General features: G+C 38.7%; 1 protein-coding gene across 19 annotated transcripts in view; it reads right to left on the bottom strand.

The window, feature by feature from the left end:
* ZNF569 (zinc finger protein 569) overlaps positions 1–20,599 on the bottom strand; it is a 73,919-nt gene that overhangs the window by 39,385 nt on the left and 13,935 nt on the right. For 10 of the 19 annotated variants that reach the window (XM_031659516.1, XM_031659518.1, XM_031659509.1 and 7 more), the window contains 2 exons: positions 17,446–17,685; positions 7,065–7,122 (listed from right to left, as the gene is read on the bottom strand). The exons of 1 other annotated variant lie outside the window; for it this stretch is intronic. In XM_031659516.1, coding sequence (XP_031515376.1) covers positions 7,065–7,122; positions 17,446–17,474 — 87 coding nt within the window. In that variant the 5' untranslated portion in view covers positions 17,475–17,685. Of the gene's footprint in view, positions 1–7,064; positions 7,123–12,308; positions 12,415–14,981; positions 17,686–20,599 lie in introns of all 19 variants that reach the window. 8 more of the 19 variants (XM_031659526.1, XM_031659525.1, XM_031659522.1 and 5 more) reach the window with 5 other exon arrangements.

The following is a 20,599-nucleotide window of genomic DNA, read 5'->3' as shown; positions in this document are numbered from 1 at the left end:
CAAATGAATCATAACCATTGTCAATCCAGGGAAAACAATCCTCCCTGAGAAGTTTCTTCCCTTTTGTTTTTCAGAAAATGAAGCCCAACATGAGATTCTTTTGGAAAATAATCATTTTATATAACATAGTGACAGTCTATGCAGGTTTTGATGACCCTCGTAAAGCAATAGAACTAATACGAAAGCAACACGGCCAGCCTTGTGACTGCAGCGGGGGACAAGTATCTGAACCTCCGTCACACAGAATCTTCCAAGTGACTTGCTCGGGCAAGACAGCTTACTTAATGCCAAACCAGCTATGGAAATGTAAGTCAACCCCAAGAGACACCTCCCCTAGTGGGCCGCTCCAAGAATGCCCCTGTAGTTCTTTCCAGTCCTCTGTACATAGTTCTTGCTACACCTCATATCAACAATGCAAATCAGGCAATAAAACATACTATACGGCTACGTTACTAAAAACACAAACTGGAGGTACCAGTGACGTACAAGTATTAGGATCCACCAATAAACTTGTACAATCTCTTTGTAACGGCCAAAAAGGACAGCCTGTTTGCTGGAGCACTACAGCCCCTATCCACATCTCTGATGGGGGAGGTCCATTAGACACCACAAGAATTTAAACTGTTCAGAAAAAACTAGAAGAAATTCATAAAGCCCTGTATCCTGAAATTCAATATCACCCTTTGGCCCTGCCTAAGGTTAGAGATAACCTTATGATCGATGCTCAAACTTTTGATATCCTTAATGCCACTTACAACTTACTCCAAATGTCCAATACAAGCCTTGCCCACGATTGTTGGCTTTGTCTAAAAATGGGTCCCCCTACTCCTCTCGCTATACCTAACTTTTCATTATCCTATGTCAATTGCACGGGTGAATCCTTGGTCAGTAACTCTTGTCCAATTATTCCTCCCCTCTTAGTTCAACCAATGAAGTTTTCTAACTCCTCTTGCCTCTTTTCACCCTCTTACAATAGCACTGAAGAAATCGATCTAGGCTACGTTGTATTCAACAACTGTACCTCCATAATCAATGTCACCAGCCCCTTGTGTGCTATAAATGGCTCGGTTTTCCTCTGTGGAAAAAACATGGCATATACTTATCTACCCACAAATTGGACAGGGCTTTGTGTTCTAGCCACTCTTCTCCCTGACATTGATATCATCCCTGGAGATGAACCTGTCCCCATCCCCGCTATTGAGCATTTTATATACAGACCAAAACAGGCCATACAGGACTGGGAATCACCACTGCGTTTACAACAGGAGCTACAGGCCTAGGAGTCTCACTAACCCAATATACTAAATTATCCAATCAATTAATTTCAGATGTACAAACCTTATCCAGTACTATACAAGATCTACAAGATCAGGTAGACTCATTAGCTGAAGTAGTTCTCCAAAATAGAAGAGGTCTAGACTTACTAACAGCAGAACAGGGAGGGATCTGTTTGGCTCTACAGGAAAGATGCTGTTTTTATGCTAACAAATCCGGGATTGTTAGAGATAAAATAAAGACCTTACAAGAAGAGCTAGAAAAATGCAGAAAAGACCTGGCCGCCAATCCACTTTGGACTGGACTCCATGGACTTCTCCCTTATCTCCTACCATTTTTGGGTCCTTTACTTACCCTTCTACTCTTTCTCACTCTTGGGCCTATAATCCTTAATAAGCTTATGGCATTCGTCAGACGACAAATCGAGGCCTTCCAGACCAAGCCTATACAGGTCCATTATCATCGCCTTGAGATGTCTGAACATGGTGAGTCTTATCTGCCCTTATAAGACCACCTCCCCTGTGAGCTGAACTGGACAGTCAATGACGGGTAAGAGGACACCACCCCCAATTGAGCCTAAGACAGGAGGGCCGCCCTTGCTGCTGCCTAATCCCATGACGGGCTTAAAAGGTGGGGATGAGTTGACCCAACCTAAGACAGGCGCAGTTCCCAAGGGGCTATCTCTCATCATGAAATAATAAAAAAGGGGGACCTGTCCGGAGCTGCGTGGCCCGGCCATAGCGATTATAACTGACGACTGATGCCTGAGCTCTACACATTTCCACTTTATGCCTCCTCCCTAGATTTACTTTCTTCCCTGTTCTGCTGTCTCATATGCCAGTACAAAATGGCGCTCTTCCTGGTTCTTCATCACCAATTTTCCCGCGCCCGGGAAAATGATCAACTTACAGCGCAGGCGCCATCCCGCGCCCGGGAAAATTACCAACCGACGGCGCAGGCGCAACATGACGTCCAACCGAAGAAACCGAGACCTACCTGGCCACGCCCACCGCAGGGCCACCATCATCGCCCTGGCCCAACCTCCGCCCCTGCCGGTCTATATAACGCATTACACTGCCACCAATAAACGAGACTTGATCAGGATACTGTCTTGTCTCCATTTCTCGTGTCTCTTGTCCCCCCGAGTTCCCACTCCCTCTTCTAGGGCCTACATTGATGATCCCGCGGGACAGGACAGATAATATAGCCAGAATAGGTTAAATCCACAGAGACAGAATACAGATTGGTGTTTGCCAGGGGCTAGGAGGAAGAGAGGGATAGGGGAACAGATGCTTAATGGGCATGGGGTTTTATTTTGAGGTGATAAAAATGTTACAGAACCAGATAGAGGTGGTGGCTGTACAACACTGTGAATGTACTAAAGGCCACTGAATTGTAGAATAATTTTAAATATGTATGTGAATTTCAGGTAAAAAAAAATAAGGTGAAATAAATAAAAACAAAGAATTCAATGCTAGCAGACTGGCCTCATAAGAAACCCGGAAGGAAGTTATTCAGACTGAAAGGAAGTAGCAAAAAACAATTAAAATCCACATGAAAAAATGAAGAGCTCCAATAAAGCACTAAGCAGAATGCAGAGCACACAGTAGGCTCCGTAAGTATATATCAGCTGAACTAGTTTAATTTTCTTAGGTACTCTGCCCTGCATTGCTGGAGAAGTGAACCTTTTACTTGCAGATGAAGACTTAATGGTAACGAAAGAACAAATAAATGTGATATTCTTCTCTATGGGCTAATTTTCTTCTTTATCAATGCGCTTTATCACCAAGAATATCTCAAGACCTTCCATGGCCTTATTTTATACTACCTTGGCCTCTACTCAGCACTCACCGGCTCCAATCATGTTTAACCAGTATACTAGTTTTGAAGTACATAGTAATGTATGTTTCCTTATGCCTTCTACCTTTTCTCCTTTTAACTTTATTGAAAAAGGAAAGACAGACGAGAAGATGAAAGGGGAAAATCCTCTCCTTCTTCTTACAGGCCTGGAATAGAGGGAAAAAAGGCTTTGAAGGTAGGGAGGTAAGCAGTTAAATATGTGCCTAGAACTCCCCACACTCCAAGGCATGAGTGTGAAATGGGAGAGAGGCAGTGAGTTAAGTGGGAAGAGTGTCATATCAAACTGAGAGAATAACTTCTAAGTAGCTTTCAGTTCCCATATAGCACAGACCCTGAGTAGGATGAAATAGGGTCATTTCAGAAGACAAGATGAGGCTGGGCATAGTGGCTCATGCCTGTAATCCCAACACTTTGGGAGGCCAAGAGGCAAGAAGATTGCTTGAGCCCAGGAGTTTGAGATCAGCCTGGGCAACATAGTGGGACCTTGTCTCTACAAATTTTTTTTTTTCAAATTAACCAGGCATGGGGGCATGTGCCTGTACTCCCAGCTACTTGGGCTGAAGGTGGGAGGACTGCTTGAGCCAAGCAGGCAGAGGTTGCAGTGAGCTGAGATTGCGCCACTGCACTCCAGCCTGGGTGACAGAGTAAGACCCTGTTTCAAAACAAAAAAGGCAAAATGATCCTACATGCATGTGGTGGGGTTTAGGGGACTCAGGAAGCATCGAGAGCATGACAGAGATTCAGAAAGATCTACAGAGATAGCAAGAACCAAAGGAGGCCGGTTGATAAGGAGAGGTCCTTGGACCATCATTGAGCTGTGAAATACACCATAAATTCATCAGCCACTGAATGTACAGAAAAAGGAGCTAGCTAAATCATCTAGCACATAAAAAAGGAGCTAGCTAAATCATCTAGCACATACCCAAGCTATGAAGATCTTCCCTGTTATCTCAAACACCACCTTAACAGAGAACAGGGATACAGAAGAGAATCTAAATGACTAAATAATTGCCAAGAGAACAATTTGCTGATTGAACTAAGTTTTGAATCAGACTGCATTAAGATTAGTTTTTTCATTTTATCAATCAGAACTCAGAGGGGATAGCAGAGCGAGTTTATAAACACTCTGGGCCTCTTGGGGCTTCTACTTAGGGGACACGGAAATGAAAACATAAGCAAGTGAATAAGTGAGATAAAATGTGATATTGATAAGTTAAGAAATGCAATAAAGGTAATGGGTTATGGAATGAATCAGATACTCTACTTTGAATTTAGTAACCAAAGACGACCTTGAGGAGGATGACATTTCAGCAGAAACCTGAATGAGAAAGAACCAGTCATATAAATATCTAGGGTAGGAACATTTAAAAGCATGTTCAGAGTTCCTGAGGCAGGATAAACTTGGTCTGTTCAAAGCGGGGAAAGGTTAGTGAGGCTGAAACATAGTGAATGGGGGAGAATGTAGCACAAGATAATGGTGAAGACATGGACAGAAGGCATACCAAGAAGGGCTTTGTAAGGGACATTATTCCACATGTAAAGGAAAGCCACTAGATGGTATTAAGCAGATAAGTCATAATAAAACCTGAGGTTTAAATTATCACTTTGGTTGTTCTATGGAGAATGGACTATAGATGGTCAGGAGTGGATACAGGGAGATTAGTAGGCAGTTGCCAGAGTAGTTCCAGGTAAGAAATGAAGTGACATGGATTATAAGATCCATGGAAATGTTGATCAGAGAATATAATAATATTCAGCAATGAGATTAACTGAACTACAACTAGATGCAACAATTTAACATGGATGAATCTCACAAACATAGTATTAAACAAAAGAAGCCAGATACAGAATGCACAGAATATATAAAGTTAAAAGACAGGGAGAAACAATTTATGGTGATAAACACTGAACACTCCTGGGGTGCGGGTGATAACTAGGTAGGTATAGAAAAGCTATCCTAGAGTGCTAGGGTAATTCTGTATTTCTTCGTTGAGTGTGTGCACTGTGTTACACAGGTGTGTTCATTTTGAAAATTAACTGTGTGTGCCTGAGGAAGAAACCAGAGATATACAGAAACTGGTAGATAAAAATACATGGTCGGCCAGGCGCGGAGGCTCACGCCTGTAATCCCAGCCTTTGCGAGGCAGGTGGATCACCTGAGGTCAGGAGTTGGAGACCAGCCTGGCCAACATGGTGAAACCCCATCTCTACTAAAAATATAAAGTTAGCCGGGCATGGTGGTGCACACCTGTAATCCCACTATTCAGTAGGCTGAGGCAGGGGAATTGCTTGAACCTGGGAGGCAGAGGTTGCAGTGAGCCGAGATGACATCACTGTACTCTACCCTGGGCAACAAAGTGAGACTCAAAAACAACAACAACAACAACAACACGGTAAAAGAAAGGTATATCTCAGAAGAGCAAAGCTTTGAGCTGAGGGTAAAAAGTAAAATATGTTCAGTATCTGAGAGGGTAGGATAAATCTGAAAGGAAATCACAAGTATTCACAGAATATCAAGTGTACTAGGTGGTGTTCTAGGTACTGGAGATACAGCAGTAAACAAAGTAAAACATACTCTCTGCTCATTCTAGTGGTTAAAATTTTAAGAATTTACCAGAAGTGATTACAGTGTGGCTCAATCAGCAGCAAATGCCCATTGAAAAAGATAGTTACATAGGGTCATTTGAAAGACACACATCCCACCTCTTTCTCAAGATAGTCTAGTTTTCTCTCTTTAAATTTATGGGCCAGGCACAGTGGCTCACACCTATAATCCCAGCACTTGGGAGGCCAAGGCAGGTGGATCACTTGAGGTCAAGAATTTGAGACCAGCCTGGCCAACATGGTGAAACTCCATCTGTACTAAAAATACAAAAAAAAACCCCACAAAAATTAGCCAGGAGTGCTGAGGGGTGCCTATAATCCCAGGTACAACAGAGGCTGAGGCAAGAGAATCACTTGAACCCGGGAGGCGGAGGCTGCAGTGAGCTGAGATTGTGCCACTGCACTCCAGCTTGGGCAACAGAGCAAGACTCCATCTCAAAAACTAAATAAATATAAGTAAATAAATAAATTTATATATGACATGTATAGAGTAATGTGGTAAAATGGACTAGTCTTAAGCATACAATCTGATAAATTTGTATACATTTGTAGACATGGGTACCTACAAGTCAAACATAGAACATTTTCAGCCCTCCAAATTTCTTCATGCTGTTTCACAGTAAATACCCTCTCAGAGGTAACCAGTATTCTGACTTCTATCACAATAGATTAGTTTTGCCCGTTTTTAACTTCATATGAATGGAACCCTACGATATATACTTTTTTGTTTCTGCCTTCTTTCATTCTATGTTTGTGTAATCTATCCACGTTGGTTGTTGTGTGTGGCAGTCATCTGTTCTTTGTTATTGTTAAGTAGTATTCCACTGTGTGAAATACTGTAATTTATTCCTTTTTCTGTTAATGTTCACTTGCATTCTTTCTAATGCTGGGCTATTTTGATAGTTACACTTTATTTTGTCCTTGATCAAAAGAGAACATCAAAAGAGCTAGGTTTATCAACTACAAGAGGTAACACTAAAATGTTTTCATTGACCTCTAGGTATCAATGAAAAGCTTATTTCTGTTAGAAAATGTTGATTTTTTATTGTTACATACAATGAAAATGATGTAACAAATTTTTGCTCTGGTTTTCTTTACCTATGAAAAGGAAATTTAAATTTGATGCCCAACTTTAATGTCTCTGAATGAATTTCATAAAATACCCACATTTTAACTCTTCCCTAGTTTTAATCGTTCAACTCTATTTCCCCTGAAAATATGTTTTATGTATATAGGCCTTTATAATTTACTGTATGAATTACTGTAACCCCCTTAAATTGCATTGGAGAGTAAGGCAAGAAACAAATACACTATTTAATATTCACCTGGGACTCAGTCATTTCCTCTTCTTTCTGGGAAGGGATGGGGCCTGTAGAAGTCGAGCTGGGGAAGAGAATAAAACTCATTAAAATAGGCCTGGTTTGTAGTTTCAGAAATATGCACACACAGAGTGGATTAAAGGTCACCCTGTAGTGGAATGATAATTAAATCTATCAGAAATGCCAAGAATATTCACACCACAAATGTTCTTAATAGGTGTGAGGATGGTTGGAATAATCATGCAGAGCTTGGGCATAGAGTGGATAGAAACGGGTGCATATGTGGGAGCTCTGTATCAGAGAATACATGTAGCATTATGAAGGCATATATCCAGGAAAATTATGAAACTGACAAAACACCTAAAGTATTTTAATGTATTGAGACATTTAAGACAGTAATAATTAGCAATTAAGAAAGAATTAAGCAGCAATTTAAAAGAATTTAAAAGGTGATATAATTATATCTTGAGGAACAAATAAAAAGTTTGTATGTGTGAGTAATGTGTATCAGAGGTACTGATGGTAAGAGAGTTAAATCCATACTTTTCCCTAGCCACAGCAATCAGACAAGAGAAAGAAATAAAGGGCATCCAAATTGGTAAACAGGAAGTCACACTGTTGCTGCTGCTGACATGATTGTATACCTAGAAAACCCTAAAGATTCATCCCAAAAGCTCCTAAAACTGGCAATTGAATTCGGCAGTTTCAGGACACAAAATAATGTACACAAATCAGTAGCCCTGCTATATGCCAACAGCAACTAAGCTGAGAATCAAATCAAGAACTCAACCCGTTTTACAATAGCTGCCAAAAAAATAAAATACTTAGGAATGTACTTAACCAAGGAGGTAAAAGACCTCTGTAAGGAAAACTACAAAACACTGCTGAAAGAAATCAGATAACACAAACAAATGGAAACACATCCTGTGCTCATGGATGGGTAGAATCAATATTGTGAAAATGACCATACTGCCAAAAGCAATCTACAAATTTGACACAATTCCCATCAAGATACCACCATTAATCTAGGCAGAACTAGAAAAAACAATCCTAAAATTCATATGGAACCAAAAAAGAGCCCACAGCCAAAGCAAGACTAAGCAAAAAGAACAAATCTGGAGGCATTACATTATTTGACTTCGAACTATAAGACCATAGTCACCAAAACAGCATGGTAATGGTATAAAAACAGGCATACAGACGAATGGAACCGAATAGAAAATCCAGAAATAAAGCCAAATACTTACAGTCAACATATCTTCGACCAAACAAACAAAGACATAAAGTGAGAAAAGGAAACCCTATTTAACAAATGGTTTCAGGATAATTGGCAAGCCATATGTAGAAGAATGAAACTGGGGCCGGGCATGGTGGCTCACTCCTACAATCCCAGTACTTTGGGAGGGCAAGGCGGGTGGATCACGAGGTCAGGAGATAGAGACCATCCTGGCTAACAAGGTAAAACCCCGTCTCTACTAAAAATACAAAAAAATTAGCCAGGCGTGGTGACAGGCACCTGTAGTCCCAGCTACTTGGGAGGCTGAGGCAGAAGAATGGCGTGAACCTGAGAGGCAGAGGTTGCAGTGAGCCAAGATCACGCCACTGCACTCCAGCCTGGGCAACAGAGACTCCATCTCAAAAAAAAAAAAAAAAAGGAAGAATGAAACTGGATCCTCTGGATCCTCATCTCTCACCTTATACAAAAATCAACTCAAGATGGATCAAAGACTTAAATCTAAGACCTGAAACCATAAAATTTCTAGAAGATAACATTCAAAAAACCCTCATAGACATTGGCTTAGGCAAAGACTTTATGACCAAGAACCCAAAAGCAAACACAACAAAAACAAAGATAAACAGATGGGACTTAATTAAACTAAAAAGCGTCTGCACAGCAAAATAATCAGCAAAGTAACCCACAGAATGGGAGAAAATCTTTGCAGTCTATACATCCAACAAAGGATTAATACTCAGAATCTACAAGGAACTCAAACAAATCAGCAAGAAAAAAACAATCCCATCAAAAAGTGGGCTAGGACATAAATAGACAATTCTCAAAAGAAGATATACGAATGGCCAACGAACATATGAAAAAATACTCAACATCACTGATTATCAGGGAAATGCAAACCATACCACCATATGATATTTTACTCCTGGAAGAATGGCCATAATCAAAAAATCAAAAAATAATAAATGTTGGCATGGATGTGGTGAAAAGGGAACACTTTCATACTGCTGGTAGGAATGTAAACTAGTACAACCACTATGGAAAACAGTGTGGCGATTCCTTAAAGAACTAAAAGTATATCTACCATTTCATCCAGCAATCCCACTCCTGGTATTTACCCAAAGGAAAAGAAGTCATTATAGGAAAAATATACTTGCACATGCATGTTTATAGCAGCATGATTTGCAATTCCAAAAATATGGAACCAGCCTATATATAAAACGGAACAAAATATTGGCATAAAAACAGAGTGAATTTTACTGTATACAAATAGAATTCAACCAGGATGTGAATTCTGGGAGGTGGAATCTAAAATAGAATGTAGAATATGACACATTAATTTAACTGTACTACATAAGAGGTTTATTGTAGATTCTTTGGCATTTTCTACTTATGTTGTCTGAAATAGAAACAGTTATATTCCTTCCTTTTCAATCTTTATGTCTTTTATGTACTTCTTTTCCCTTATTGCACTGGCTAGAACTTCCAGTACAATAGTGACTATTATAATAGTAGTAAGAGAGGACATTCTTGCATTGTTCCCAGTCTTAGAGATAAAGCATTCAGTATCTCACCATTAACTGTAATGTAGTTCTAGGTTTTCTGAAGATGCCCTTTAGTAAAGGTTATTCCCTTCAATTCCTAGTTTGCTGAGGAGTTGCTTTGTTTTTTGTTGTTAACATGAATGAATGTTGACTTTTGTCAAGTGCTTTTCTGCATCTACTGAGATAACAGTCATATGTTTATTCTCTTATTACAGTCAACTATAGTAATTGATTTTCAAAGGATGAACTGGAAATTCATCTCATATTCCCAAGGTGAACCCTATTGTGATATCCTTTTTATATATTGCTAGATTCAATTCACCCATATACTGTTGAGGATTTTTGTTTCTAACTCCATGAGGAATACTAGTCTGTAGTTTTCTTGTAATATCTTTGGCTTTGGTATCTGAGCAAAGCTGGCCTCATAAAATGAGTTGGAAAGTGTTCCTCCTCTTCTGCATTCTGGAAAAGTTTGTATGGAATCATTAGAATTTCTTCCGTAGGCCGGGCGCGGTGGCTCAAGCCTGTAATCCCAGCACTTTGGGAGGCCGAGACGGGCGGATCATGAGGTCAGGAGATCGAGACCATCCTGGTTAACACGGTGAAACCCCGTCTCTACTAAAAAATACAAAAAAAAAACCTAGCCGGGCGAGGTGGCAGGCGCCTGTAGTCCCAGCTACTCGGGAGGCTGAGGCAGGAGTACGGGGGAAATTGCGGCAGGGTGGAGTCTTTAATTGAGGCGGGGAGCCGCCCAACTGCACACCACCCTGGGGGAAAAAGGAAAGCCCCCTCAAAAAAAAAAAAAAAAAAAAAAAAAAAAAAGAATTTCTTCCGTAGATGTTTAGTATTTCACCTGGGAAATTATCTGGTTGTGGAGTTTCCATTTTGGAAGTTTTTAAATCACAAATTCAATTTCATGAATAGATATATAACTATTCAAGTTATTTCTTGTCTGAATTTTGGTAGTTTATGTCTTTCAAAAAATTTGCTCATTCATCCAAGTTGTCAAATTCACAGGTATGGAGTTGTTTGCAGTATTCTTTTATTATCCTTTTCAAATCTGTGGGGGTGAGTGTGACACCCTATCTTTCATTCCTGATATTAGCAATTTGTTTCTTTTTTTCAACTTTTATTGAGCTTTTCAAAGAACGAGCTTTTAGTTCACTGATTTTTCTCCATTATTTTTGGTTTCAAATTGTACTGAATTATGCTGTAATCTTTACTATCCCCTTCCTTTTGTTTGTTTTGAGTTTAGTTTGCTTTTTTTTCCTCTAGTTTGTTAAGGCAGAAGTGTAGTAATGATTTTTCTAATTTATATAATTTAATGCAACAAACTTCCCTCTAAGCACTAATTTAGCTGCTTCCCACATATTTTGGTGTGCTGTATTTCCATTTTCTTTCAAATTATTTTTTAATTTCCTATAATGTTTCTTCTTTGACTCATGGACTATTTAGAAGTGTGTTTAATTTTGAAATATCTGGAGATTTTCCAGATACCTTTTTGTTCTTCACTTCTAGTTTTATTCTGCTATGTTCTGAGAATAGACCTTGAATGACTTTTATGTCTTTAAAATTCTTGAGATTTCTATTATGGCCCCAAATATGATCTATGTTGGTGAATGTCTATGTGCACTTGAGGAAGACATGTATTCTGCTGTTGTTTAGAGTGTTCTATACACGTCATTGACATTTGAACACTGAAAAAGTTGACATTCAATACTTGAATGTTGGTTGATAATGTTGTTTTGGAGTCTTCTGTAACCTTTCTGATACTCTGCTTTCATGTTCTATTGATTCCTGAAAGACTTTTAAGTCCCCAACTATAATTGTGCATGTGTCTATTTCTCCTTTCAGTTCTGTCAGTTTTGCCTCATGTATCTTGAAGCTGTGCTGTTAGCTGCATACACATGTATGATTGCTGTGTCTTCTTACTAACTCCTAGAGCATTATGTTTCTTCATCCCTGATTAAATCCCTTGTTCTAAACTTTGTCTAATATTAAAGTTGTTTCCTGGTTTTGTTTTTTTTTTTTTTTGGTTAGTATTTTGTGGTAGTTTTTCCTATGTCATTTGCTTTTAATACACTTATTTATCTTTATATTTAAAATGGGTATCTTAGGCTACTCCACCTTGTAGTCTGGTAGTTAAAATGGGTTTCTTGTAAAACAGCATTTAGATGAATCTTGCTCTTTTATTCAATGTGATAAGCTCTATCTGTAACTGGTGCATTCAGAATGATATTAAAATTGATTACTGATACAGCTGGATTAAGATGTATCATCTTCTTAGCTGTTTTCTATTTGCTCCTTTGTTCTTTTTCGCTCTCCTTCCCCCACTTTTCTCCTTTGGTTTCGTTAAATTGCACATTTTTTATTATTCTATTTTATCTCCCACTTAGTCATTGTGTATGTCCTTTTAACGTACTGTTGGATATGGTTTTCTAGTATTTTGTTGGGGACTTTTGCATCTGTACTCACCAGGAATATTGCCCTGCAGTTTTCCTGTGTCTCTGTCTTGCTTTGGTATCAGGATAATGCTGGCCTCGTAAGATGAGTATGGAACTGGTCCCTCCTCTTCAATATTCTGAAAGATTTTGAGAAGGATTTCTATTAATTCATCTTTAAATGTTTGGTTGAATTCACCAGTGAAGCTGTGTGGTCCAGGCCTCTGCCGTTAGGAGGTTTTTGATTCCTGATTCAGTTTCCACACTAGTTATAGGTCTGTTCAGACTTTTTATAATATTTCTTCGTGATCTAATCTTGGTAGTTTGTATGTTTCTAGGAATTTATTTATTTATTCTAGGTTATCCAGTTTGTTGACATATAATTGTTCACAGTTTTTTCTTAAGATCCTTTTTACTTCTGTGGCATCAGCTGTACATAGTTTTTTCTTAAGATCCTTTTTATTTCTGTGGCATCAGTTATATTGTCTCTTCTTTCAATTCTGATGTTATTTATTTGAGTCTTCTCTATTTTTTTCATAGTTTAGGTAAGGGTTTGTCAATTTATCTTTTCAAAATACCAACTGTTAGTTTCTTTTCTTTCTTTTCTTTTTTTTTTTTTTTTGAGTCAGAGTCTTGCTCTGCCGCCCAGGCTGGAGTGCAGTGGCGCCATCTCGGCTCACTGCAAGCTCTGCCTTCCGGGTTCACACCATTCTCCTGCCCCAGCCTTCCAAGTAGCTGGGACTACAGGCGCCCGCCACCACGCCTAATTTTTAAAAAATATTTTTAGTAGAGACGGGGTTTCACCGTGTTAGCCAGGATGGTCTCAGTCTCCTGACCTCGTGATCCACCTGCCTTGGCCTCCCAAAGTGCTGGGATTACAGGCGCGAGCCACCGCGCCCAGCCCAAAATACCAGCTATTAGTTTCTATACTTTTCTATTTAATTTATTTATGCTTTCATTTCCTTTATTTCCTTCCTTCTGCTAACTTTGGACTTAGTTTGCTCTTCTGATTCTAGTTCCTTGAGATGTAAAGTTAGTTGTTTATTTGAGATCTTTCTTCTTTTATCAATGTAAGAGCTTATCCATACGAATTTACCTCTCAGTACTGCTTTTGCTGCAATTTATAAGTTTTGGTATGTTATGTTTTTGTTTGCCTCAAGATATTTTCTAATTTCATTTTTTATTTCTCCTTTGACCCAATGGTTATTCAAGATTCTGTTCGTTTCAATATGTTTGTGGATTTCTTGGTTTTCCTTGTTATATTTATTTCTGGTTTCATTCTACTGGGGTCAGAAAAGATATTTGGTATGACTTAGATATTTTAAAAATTTTTAACATTTGTTTTGTGATCTAATATGTGATGCATTATGGAGAAACCTCCATGTGCAGAGAAAAATAATATATATTCTACAGCTGTTGGGTAGAAAGTTCTGTATATGGCCAGGCACGGTGGCTCATGCCTGTAATCCCAGCACTTTGGGAGGCCGAGGCAGGCGGATCACCTGAGGTCAGGAGTTCGAGACCAGCCTGGATAACATGTTGAAACCCTGTCTCTACTAAAAATACAAAAATTAGCCAGGCATGGTGGTGGATGCCTGTAATCTCAGCTACTCGGGAGGCTGAGGTAGGATAATCACTTGAACCCAGGAGGCAGAGGTTGCAGTGAGCCGAGATCAATGCCACTGCACTCCAGCCTAGGTGACAGAGCAAGACCCATCTTAAAAAAAAAAAAAAAAAAAAGTTCTGTACAAGTCTATTAGATCCATCAGGTCTACAGTGTTATTCAAGTCAAATGTTTCCTTACTGATCTGTCAGGAAGTTCTGTCCATTATTAATGGACAGAAAGTGGGATATTAAAGTCTCCTATTATATTGCATTGCTGTATATTTCTCCCTTCAATTTTGCCAATGTTTCTTTTACATATTAGATATCCTGGTGTTGGGTGCATATATATTTATAATCATTCTATGGTCCCAGTGGGTTGACCCTATTATCATTATAAAATGTGCTTCCTTGTCTCTTGTGACAGTTTTTTACTTAAATCCTATTTTATCTGATATACGTACAGCTACTCTGCTCTCTTTTGGTTACCATTTGCATGGATAATCTTTTTCCATCCTGCACCTTCAGCCTATGTGTACCCTTAAGATCTGAAGTGAGCTTCTTGTAGACAGCATATAGTTGGGTCTTGTTTATATATCCATTCAGCAACTCTATGTTTGTTGCTTGGGGAGTTTAATGTGCATTTACTACAATTATTGCTAGGGAAGAACTTACTATTGCTATTTTGTTAGTTGCTTTATGTTAGTCTTCTTCCTTCATCTTTTCCACTGTTGCAGTCTCCCTTTGTGTTTTGTTAGTTTTTTGTATTGATATGCTTTGACTTCTTTCTCTTTTGTGTAGCCTCTATGGGTACTTTCTGGCATATGTGGTTAGTGTGGGGCTTACATAAAATATAGATATAATAGTCTTTTTAAAGCTGGTAACAAACTTAACTTCAATCACATACAAAAACTCTGCATTTTAAATTCTTCTGCCCAAATTTTGTTATAATTGTCACAATTCACATCTATTCACAGTGTATCTTTTAACGTATTTCATATCTATTTTTAATACTTTCGTCTTTTAACTTTTATAGTAGAATTAAAAGTTATTTACCCACTACAATTATGGTAATGCAGTATTCTGTGTTTACATATATATTTACCTTTATCAATGAGCTTCATACTTTTCCATACTGTCTTTTTGCTGTTTGGTGTTTTTTCATTTCTATTTGAAAACTCCCTTTGGCATTCTTTATAAGGCAGGTCTAGTGGTGATGAATTTCCTCAGCTTTGGTTTGGGAAAGTCTTTCTCTCATCATCATTTTTAAAGGATAGTTTTGCCAAGTATGGTATTCCTGGTTGGCAGGGATTTTTTGCTATTGTTGTTTGTTTTGTTTTGTCTGTTTGATCTTTCAGCTCTTTGAATATATCATTCTACTCTGTTCTGGCCTGCAAAGTTTCTGCTGAAAAATATCCCTTAATAGCCCTATGGATGTTCCCTTGTATGTGATAAGCTGCTTTTCTCTTGCTGCTTTCAAAATTCTGTCTTTGACTTTTGACAATTTGCTATAATGCATCTTGGTATGGGTTTGTTTCATTTTATTTTGTGTCCTTTGTGCTTCCTGAATCTGGATGTTTATTTCCTTCCCCAGCTTTGGGGAGTTTTCAGCCATTATTTTTAAAACAAGCTTTCCAGTCCTTTTTCTCTATTCTCTCCTGAGATTCCCATAATGTATATATTAGTCTGCTTGATGGTATTCTACAACCAACTTAAGCCTTCTTCACTCTTTTTCATTATTTTTTATTATCACTCCCCTGACTGAATTATTTCTAATGGCTTGTCTTCCAGTTTGCTAATCCTTTCTTTTGGTTTATTTAGTCTGATGTTGAATCCTTCTAGTGAATTTTTCAGCCAATTCTCTGGGGAGCTCATAAAGAAAAGATGGAGTACTGGTTGCACAAACCAACTCCTTCTCTCCCCTGAATGAGTTAGGGCATCTCTTCCGGACTGTATGGTACTGTACCAGGGGCAGTATCTCTAGCAACAGGGTATCCTGAATCTTCGTACTAGCTTCCCTAGTCTTGTTTCATGTTCTTCCAGGATACAACAGCCTTTACGATTAGTTTCTGATTTCTCACAAACAGAATTTGTCTGTGAATTGTTGCTGAATTAGTATTTTGGGAAGGTGAGAAAGGGTCCAAGTCTTCCTATACCACCATCTTGATGATGCCACCACCACCCCCCCACCTTCATTTTGAAGGGATATTTTTGCTTGGTGTGAAATCCTGGATTGACAGCTTTTTTTTCTGCACTTTAAAAATGATTCTCCCTTGTCTTCTTGCTTGCATGGTCTCTGATAATAGATCTGCTAAACGTAATTCTTATTCTTGTTCCTCAATAGACAATTTTTTTTCTTGTTATCTTCAAGATTTTCCTCTTATTTTTAGTTTCCAGCAGTTTAAATATAATATGTTTAGATGTGTTTTAAATTTTTGTTTTGGTATTTATCTCTGAGCTTCTTGGACCTATGGTTTGCTGTCACTAACTTGGAAAATTCTCAGCCATGATTTATTTAAATACTTTTCTTCCATCTCTGCTGCAATTACCCATCAGGTCCATTTCATATTAGTCATAGTTATCTTAAATTCCTGTTGGGTTGTTGCAATATCTATGTCATAACTAAGTCAATTATGATTATTGCTTTGTCTCTTTGAAGTATGTTTTTTCTTTTTCTTCTTGCCTTTTTACATGCCTCATAATCTTCGGTGAAGGCTGTGCATCTTGGGTAGTACAGCAGATATGACGATTAAGAAGTTTACATGAGTATGCCTTCCCTTCTGCTAGGTTTTTAACGTGGGGGGTTATGCTGATCTATTCAATAGCTGGACAGAGTTTGAGGTTTGTCATTGCTATGGTTACACTGAGTGTACCACAGGCTTCAATAATATCCTCTAATAATATCTGTGTTTAAGGTAAGGGTTGATTTCCCATGGTTGTTTTCTCAATGCACTTTTCTCCCTTAGTTTTGGGTGTTCCATTTGTGCTGCTCCTCAGAGAGAATCTCTCTTGCAAGCTTCCTAGCTGTATTCTACTATTGCTTCTATTTGATTCTTGTTATTTTGGTGGGGGTTGAGTAGATGGAGGGAAAGCATTCTCTTATGATCTCACTAAGTCTCAGTCTTAGGCAGACACCATATCCCTAAGTCTTGGGGATGTGGCTTTCACAAGTGCTTTTGCCACTCTGCCAGCTGTAGTGCTAGGCCTAGAGCATATTCCTCCCCTATTCTCAGAGATAGTACTTTTTTTCAGGTCCCTTTCCTATACTGCAGTAGCTTTCTACAAGTCTCCTAAGGCAACTGTTTTTGCTGCTCTTCATTATGCAGTGATAGGGAAGATGGGTTTGGGCTGCTGTTGCCCTCCCCCAGCTAGCACCACAAGGAAAGGCTTCTCAGGATTCACCCCCATCTTCCCTATGAGTGCCGCTGGGATTCCAAGAGATAAAGCCTACAAGAGATTGAACCCCCACCTCTCTAATTTTGCAAATCCCCCAGTAGTTTTACACTTTCATTAGCTGACATTCACACTTTAAAAATTTGTTTAAAAACTTGTTAGCTGTATTTTCTTACTGGCTGATATGGTGTCTGGCAGAGTCCATCCCAGGTAAGTAAAGCTTGAGTCCTGTTTCTCTCAGCTGGCATCTTTCTTTCCCCAGATTTAAGATTACTTGGTTGCCCTGTGACCTCAGTTCTCTGATGGGTTCTAGAAAAGTTATTTTGTAGTCTGTCCATTTCCTTGTTGTAGGGTAGAAGTTTGTAGTTTCCTTGTTGTAATGATTGAAGCAAAGCTCCTTCCAGCTGTTTACATCCCTAAGGAGAAACCCAAAGTCCCCTCATTACAATAAACTTTTGAGAAGTCCTTCAGTTTATTTTGTCATGGGGCTCAAAACTACCTTGCAAATAAAGTTAGGATTAGGATAACAGTTTAAAGTCAAGTAAATTAGCTAGGATGGAGTTGGGGTGGGATAGCATTACAAGCAAAGCAGTAGCAATTGGTAAGGCCTCAGAAAAGACAGAATTCAGTATACTGGAGGAACTCAACTTTAAGCTAATTGAGGAAATACTTTAGAAACAAATTCACAAACTAAATGTTATATTCGTAATAAATGTTATTTTTCTTTCCTCTGCAGAGAACTTACTTCCAGGCATATCAATTTGTTTAGTTTTTGGACTATCATGCATAATTCCCTCCTGAAGTGAGCTCTGATACAGTTAAAATGCTTACAGCAACTTGCATATCTACATAATAATATATATTTTTTAACAGTCCTCTTGCTTGAATCCACATTTTGCCAAAAACCTAAAACTCATTGAAAGCTGTACACCTGGCAGCGTTTCTCAAGGCAGAAATTCTCTAGTTAGCATGAACTAACTCACAGACTGGGGATATGGCTCTGTGGTGGACAACAACACTATTTTCTCCCCCACCCCCAACTCTTTCCTAGTCTTCTCTCCACTATTTCCATGGGTTCCCGGATTCTAGGTCCTACCACACCACTTTGCAACACATGTTTAAATCACAAGGGAAAAGGGCCAATGACACATGAAAGAAGGATATAAGGGCTGGACATTAGCACCCACTGATGGCTGGAAGAACAGCATTAAACTCTGTGGCTACCGCTCTATCTGGGATCTAAAGTTGCCAAAGACAGTTGCAACCTACAGAAATCAAAAATTTAATTTCTCAAAAGCTTCTTTACTTTGTTCTCTCTTTAATTTGGCTGGCATGTTTGAAAATATTTTTATTCTACTCTCATATTCAAATAATAATTTGGCTAACTGTAGGCTTCTCAGAAAAACAATTTTTTCCTCAGAAATTTAAAGCAATGTGACTTCACTTTGCGGCTCCAGTGACTTCTAGTGTTGCTGTATATTGACATTCTACTTCTAGATCATTCCAACTTTTTTTTTCCTCTGTAGAAAGTTTTTGGCCTTTCTTCTCGTGTTAGTTTCTGATAGTTGGTGTGGGTTTTTCTCATTAATCGCACTGAGCTTTTGGTCAATGTATATCATGGACATATGGTCACTGCAATCCGTATATTTATTGTTCTCTTCTAGGAAATTTTCTTGCACCTTTTTGTTGTCATTTTCTCTACTTTCTCTTATGTATAATTCCTAAGAATAGGGGGATCTATCCCTTAAACTGACCATCTAAGTGTCTTATATTTTATCTCTTAAAATTTCTACTTCTCTCTTAGGGCCCATATGTTTGAGAAGGAAGCTCCCATTCATGTTAGTTAAACATTAAGTCACAGAGCTCTCCATTAAGAAAACTTTTTCTTTAGACAGGGAGTTGACGCTTCATGAAACAGTCTAACTGCCTCCTACTTTCCTTTCCTCTAGTTCACTCTAAACATACTTGTATGTATATATTCTAAAAATTTTCCTCCAAAATTTATTGCTTTTAAAAACTCGAGGCCGGGCACAGTGACTCACACCTGTAATTCCAGCACTTTGGGAGGCCGAGGTAGGCGGATCGCAAGGTCAGGAGTTCAAGACCGGCCTGGCCAACACAGTGAAACCCCACCTCTACTAAAAATACAAAAAATTAGTCAGGTGTGGTGGCAGGCGCCTGTAATCCTGTAGTTACTTGGGAGGCTGAGGCAGGAGAATCGCTTGAACCCGGGAGGCAGAGGTTGCAGTGAGCCTAGATCACGCCAGTGCACTCCAGCCTGGGCAACACAGCAAGACTGTCTCAAACAAAAACAAAAACAACACAAAACTCGAACTACAAAAACGTTGAAAGATTAGTACAAAGAATACTTCTAAAACCCTTAACCTATATTCAGCAATTGCCACATTTTTCTACCTCTCTTCATTCTCTAAAAACATGTACACAAACTTCACACTTAACTCTTTCAGAATGACCTCCAAAAACTAAGAAGTCTCCTACATAAACACAGTGCCATTATCACAGCAAAGATATTAAACATTAGTACAATAAAATATATTATTTCTATTCATACTTCCCTAGTTGTCGCAACAATATCCTTTAAAACCAATTTTAAAATAAATTTAGGATTTAATCGAGAATTCTATCCTTATAAAATGCATCTTAAGTAATACTCCTCTGTTTAAATTTATTTTTTCTCCCCTTGCCCAAAATTTATTGGCTTATGGTAACAGAGAAACTGAGGTATGTGGAAATAGGAAAGGAAAAGAGAGTGTGGAATTGGTGTATAATGTTTAAGAATCAACAAAATAAAACTGGAAAATCTTAGATATGTTTATATTCTTTTTTTTGTTTTGTTTTGGAAACAGGGTCTCACTCTGTTGCCCAAGCTGGAGAAGCGCATGGCTCGCTGCAGCCTTGATCTCCGAGGTTCAAGTGATTCTCCCATCTCAGCCTCCCAAGTAGCTGGGACCACAGGCATGCACCACCATGCCTGGCTAATTTATATATTTTTGGTAAAGATGGGGTTTTGCCACGTTGCCCAGGCTGGTCTTGAACACTTGGGCTCAAATGATCTGCCTGCCTCGGCCTCCCAAAGTGCTAGGCTTATAGACATGAGCTACTATGCCCAGGCTGATATTTTTATATTCTTTATGGAGTCCTTTTTAAAAACTGTATTTTATTTTAGATTCAAGGGCTACCTGTGCTTATTAGTTACATGGGTATTACCTTAAATTACTTCAATGACAACTTTTATAATTTTGTTTCTGAATACCTCATTAGCTTCATCTTTCACTCCCTGAAAGTAAACTCCAGCCATACATAATTACA

Source organism: Papio anubis, chromosome 20 (assembly GCF_008728515.1).
Source record: "Papio anubis isolate 15944 chromosome 20, Panubis1.0, whole genome shotgun sequence".
Lineage (NCBI taxonomy): Eukaryota > Metazoa > Chordata > Mammalia > Primates > Cercopithecidae > Papio > Papio anubis.
The sequence above is the reverse complement of the archived record's forward strand: the minus strand, read 5'-3'. Positions and strand labels throughout refer to the sequence as shown.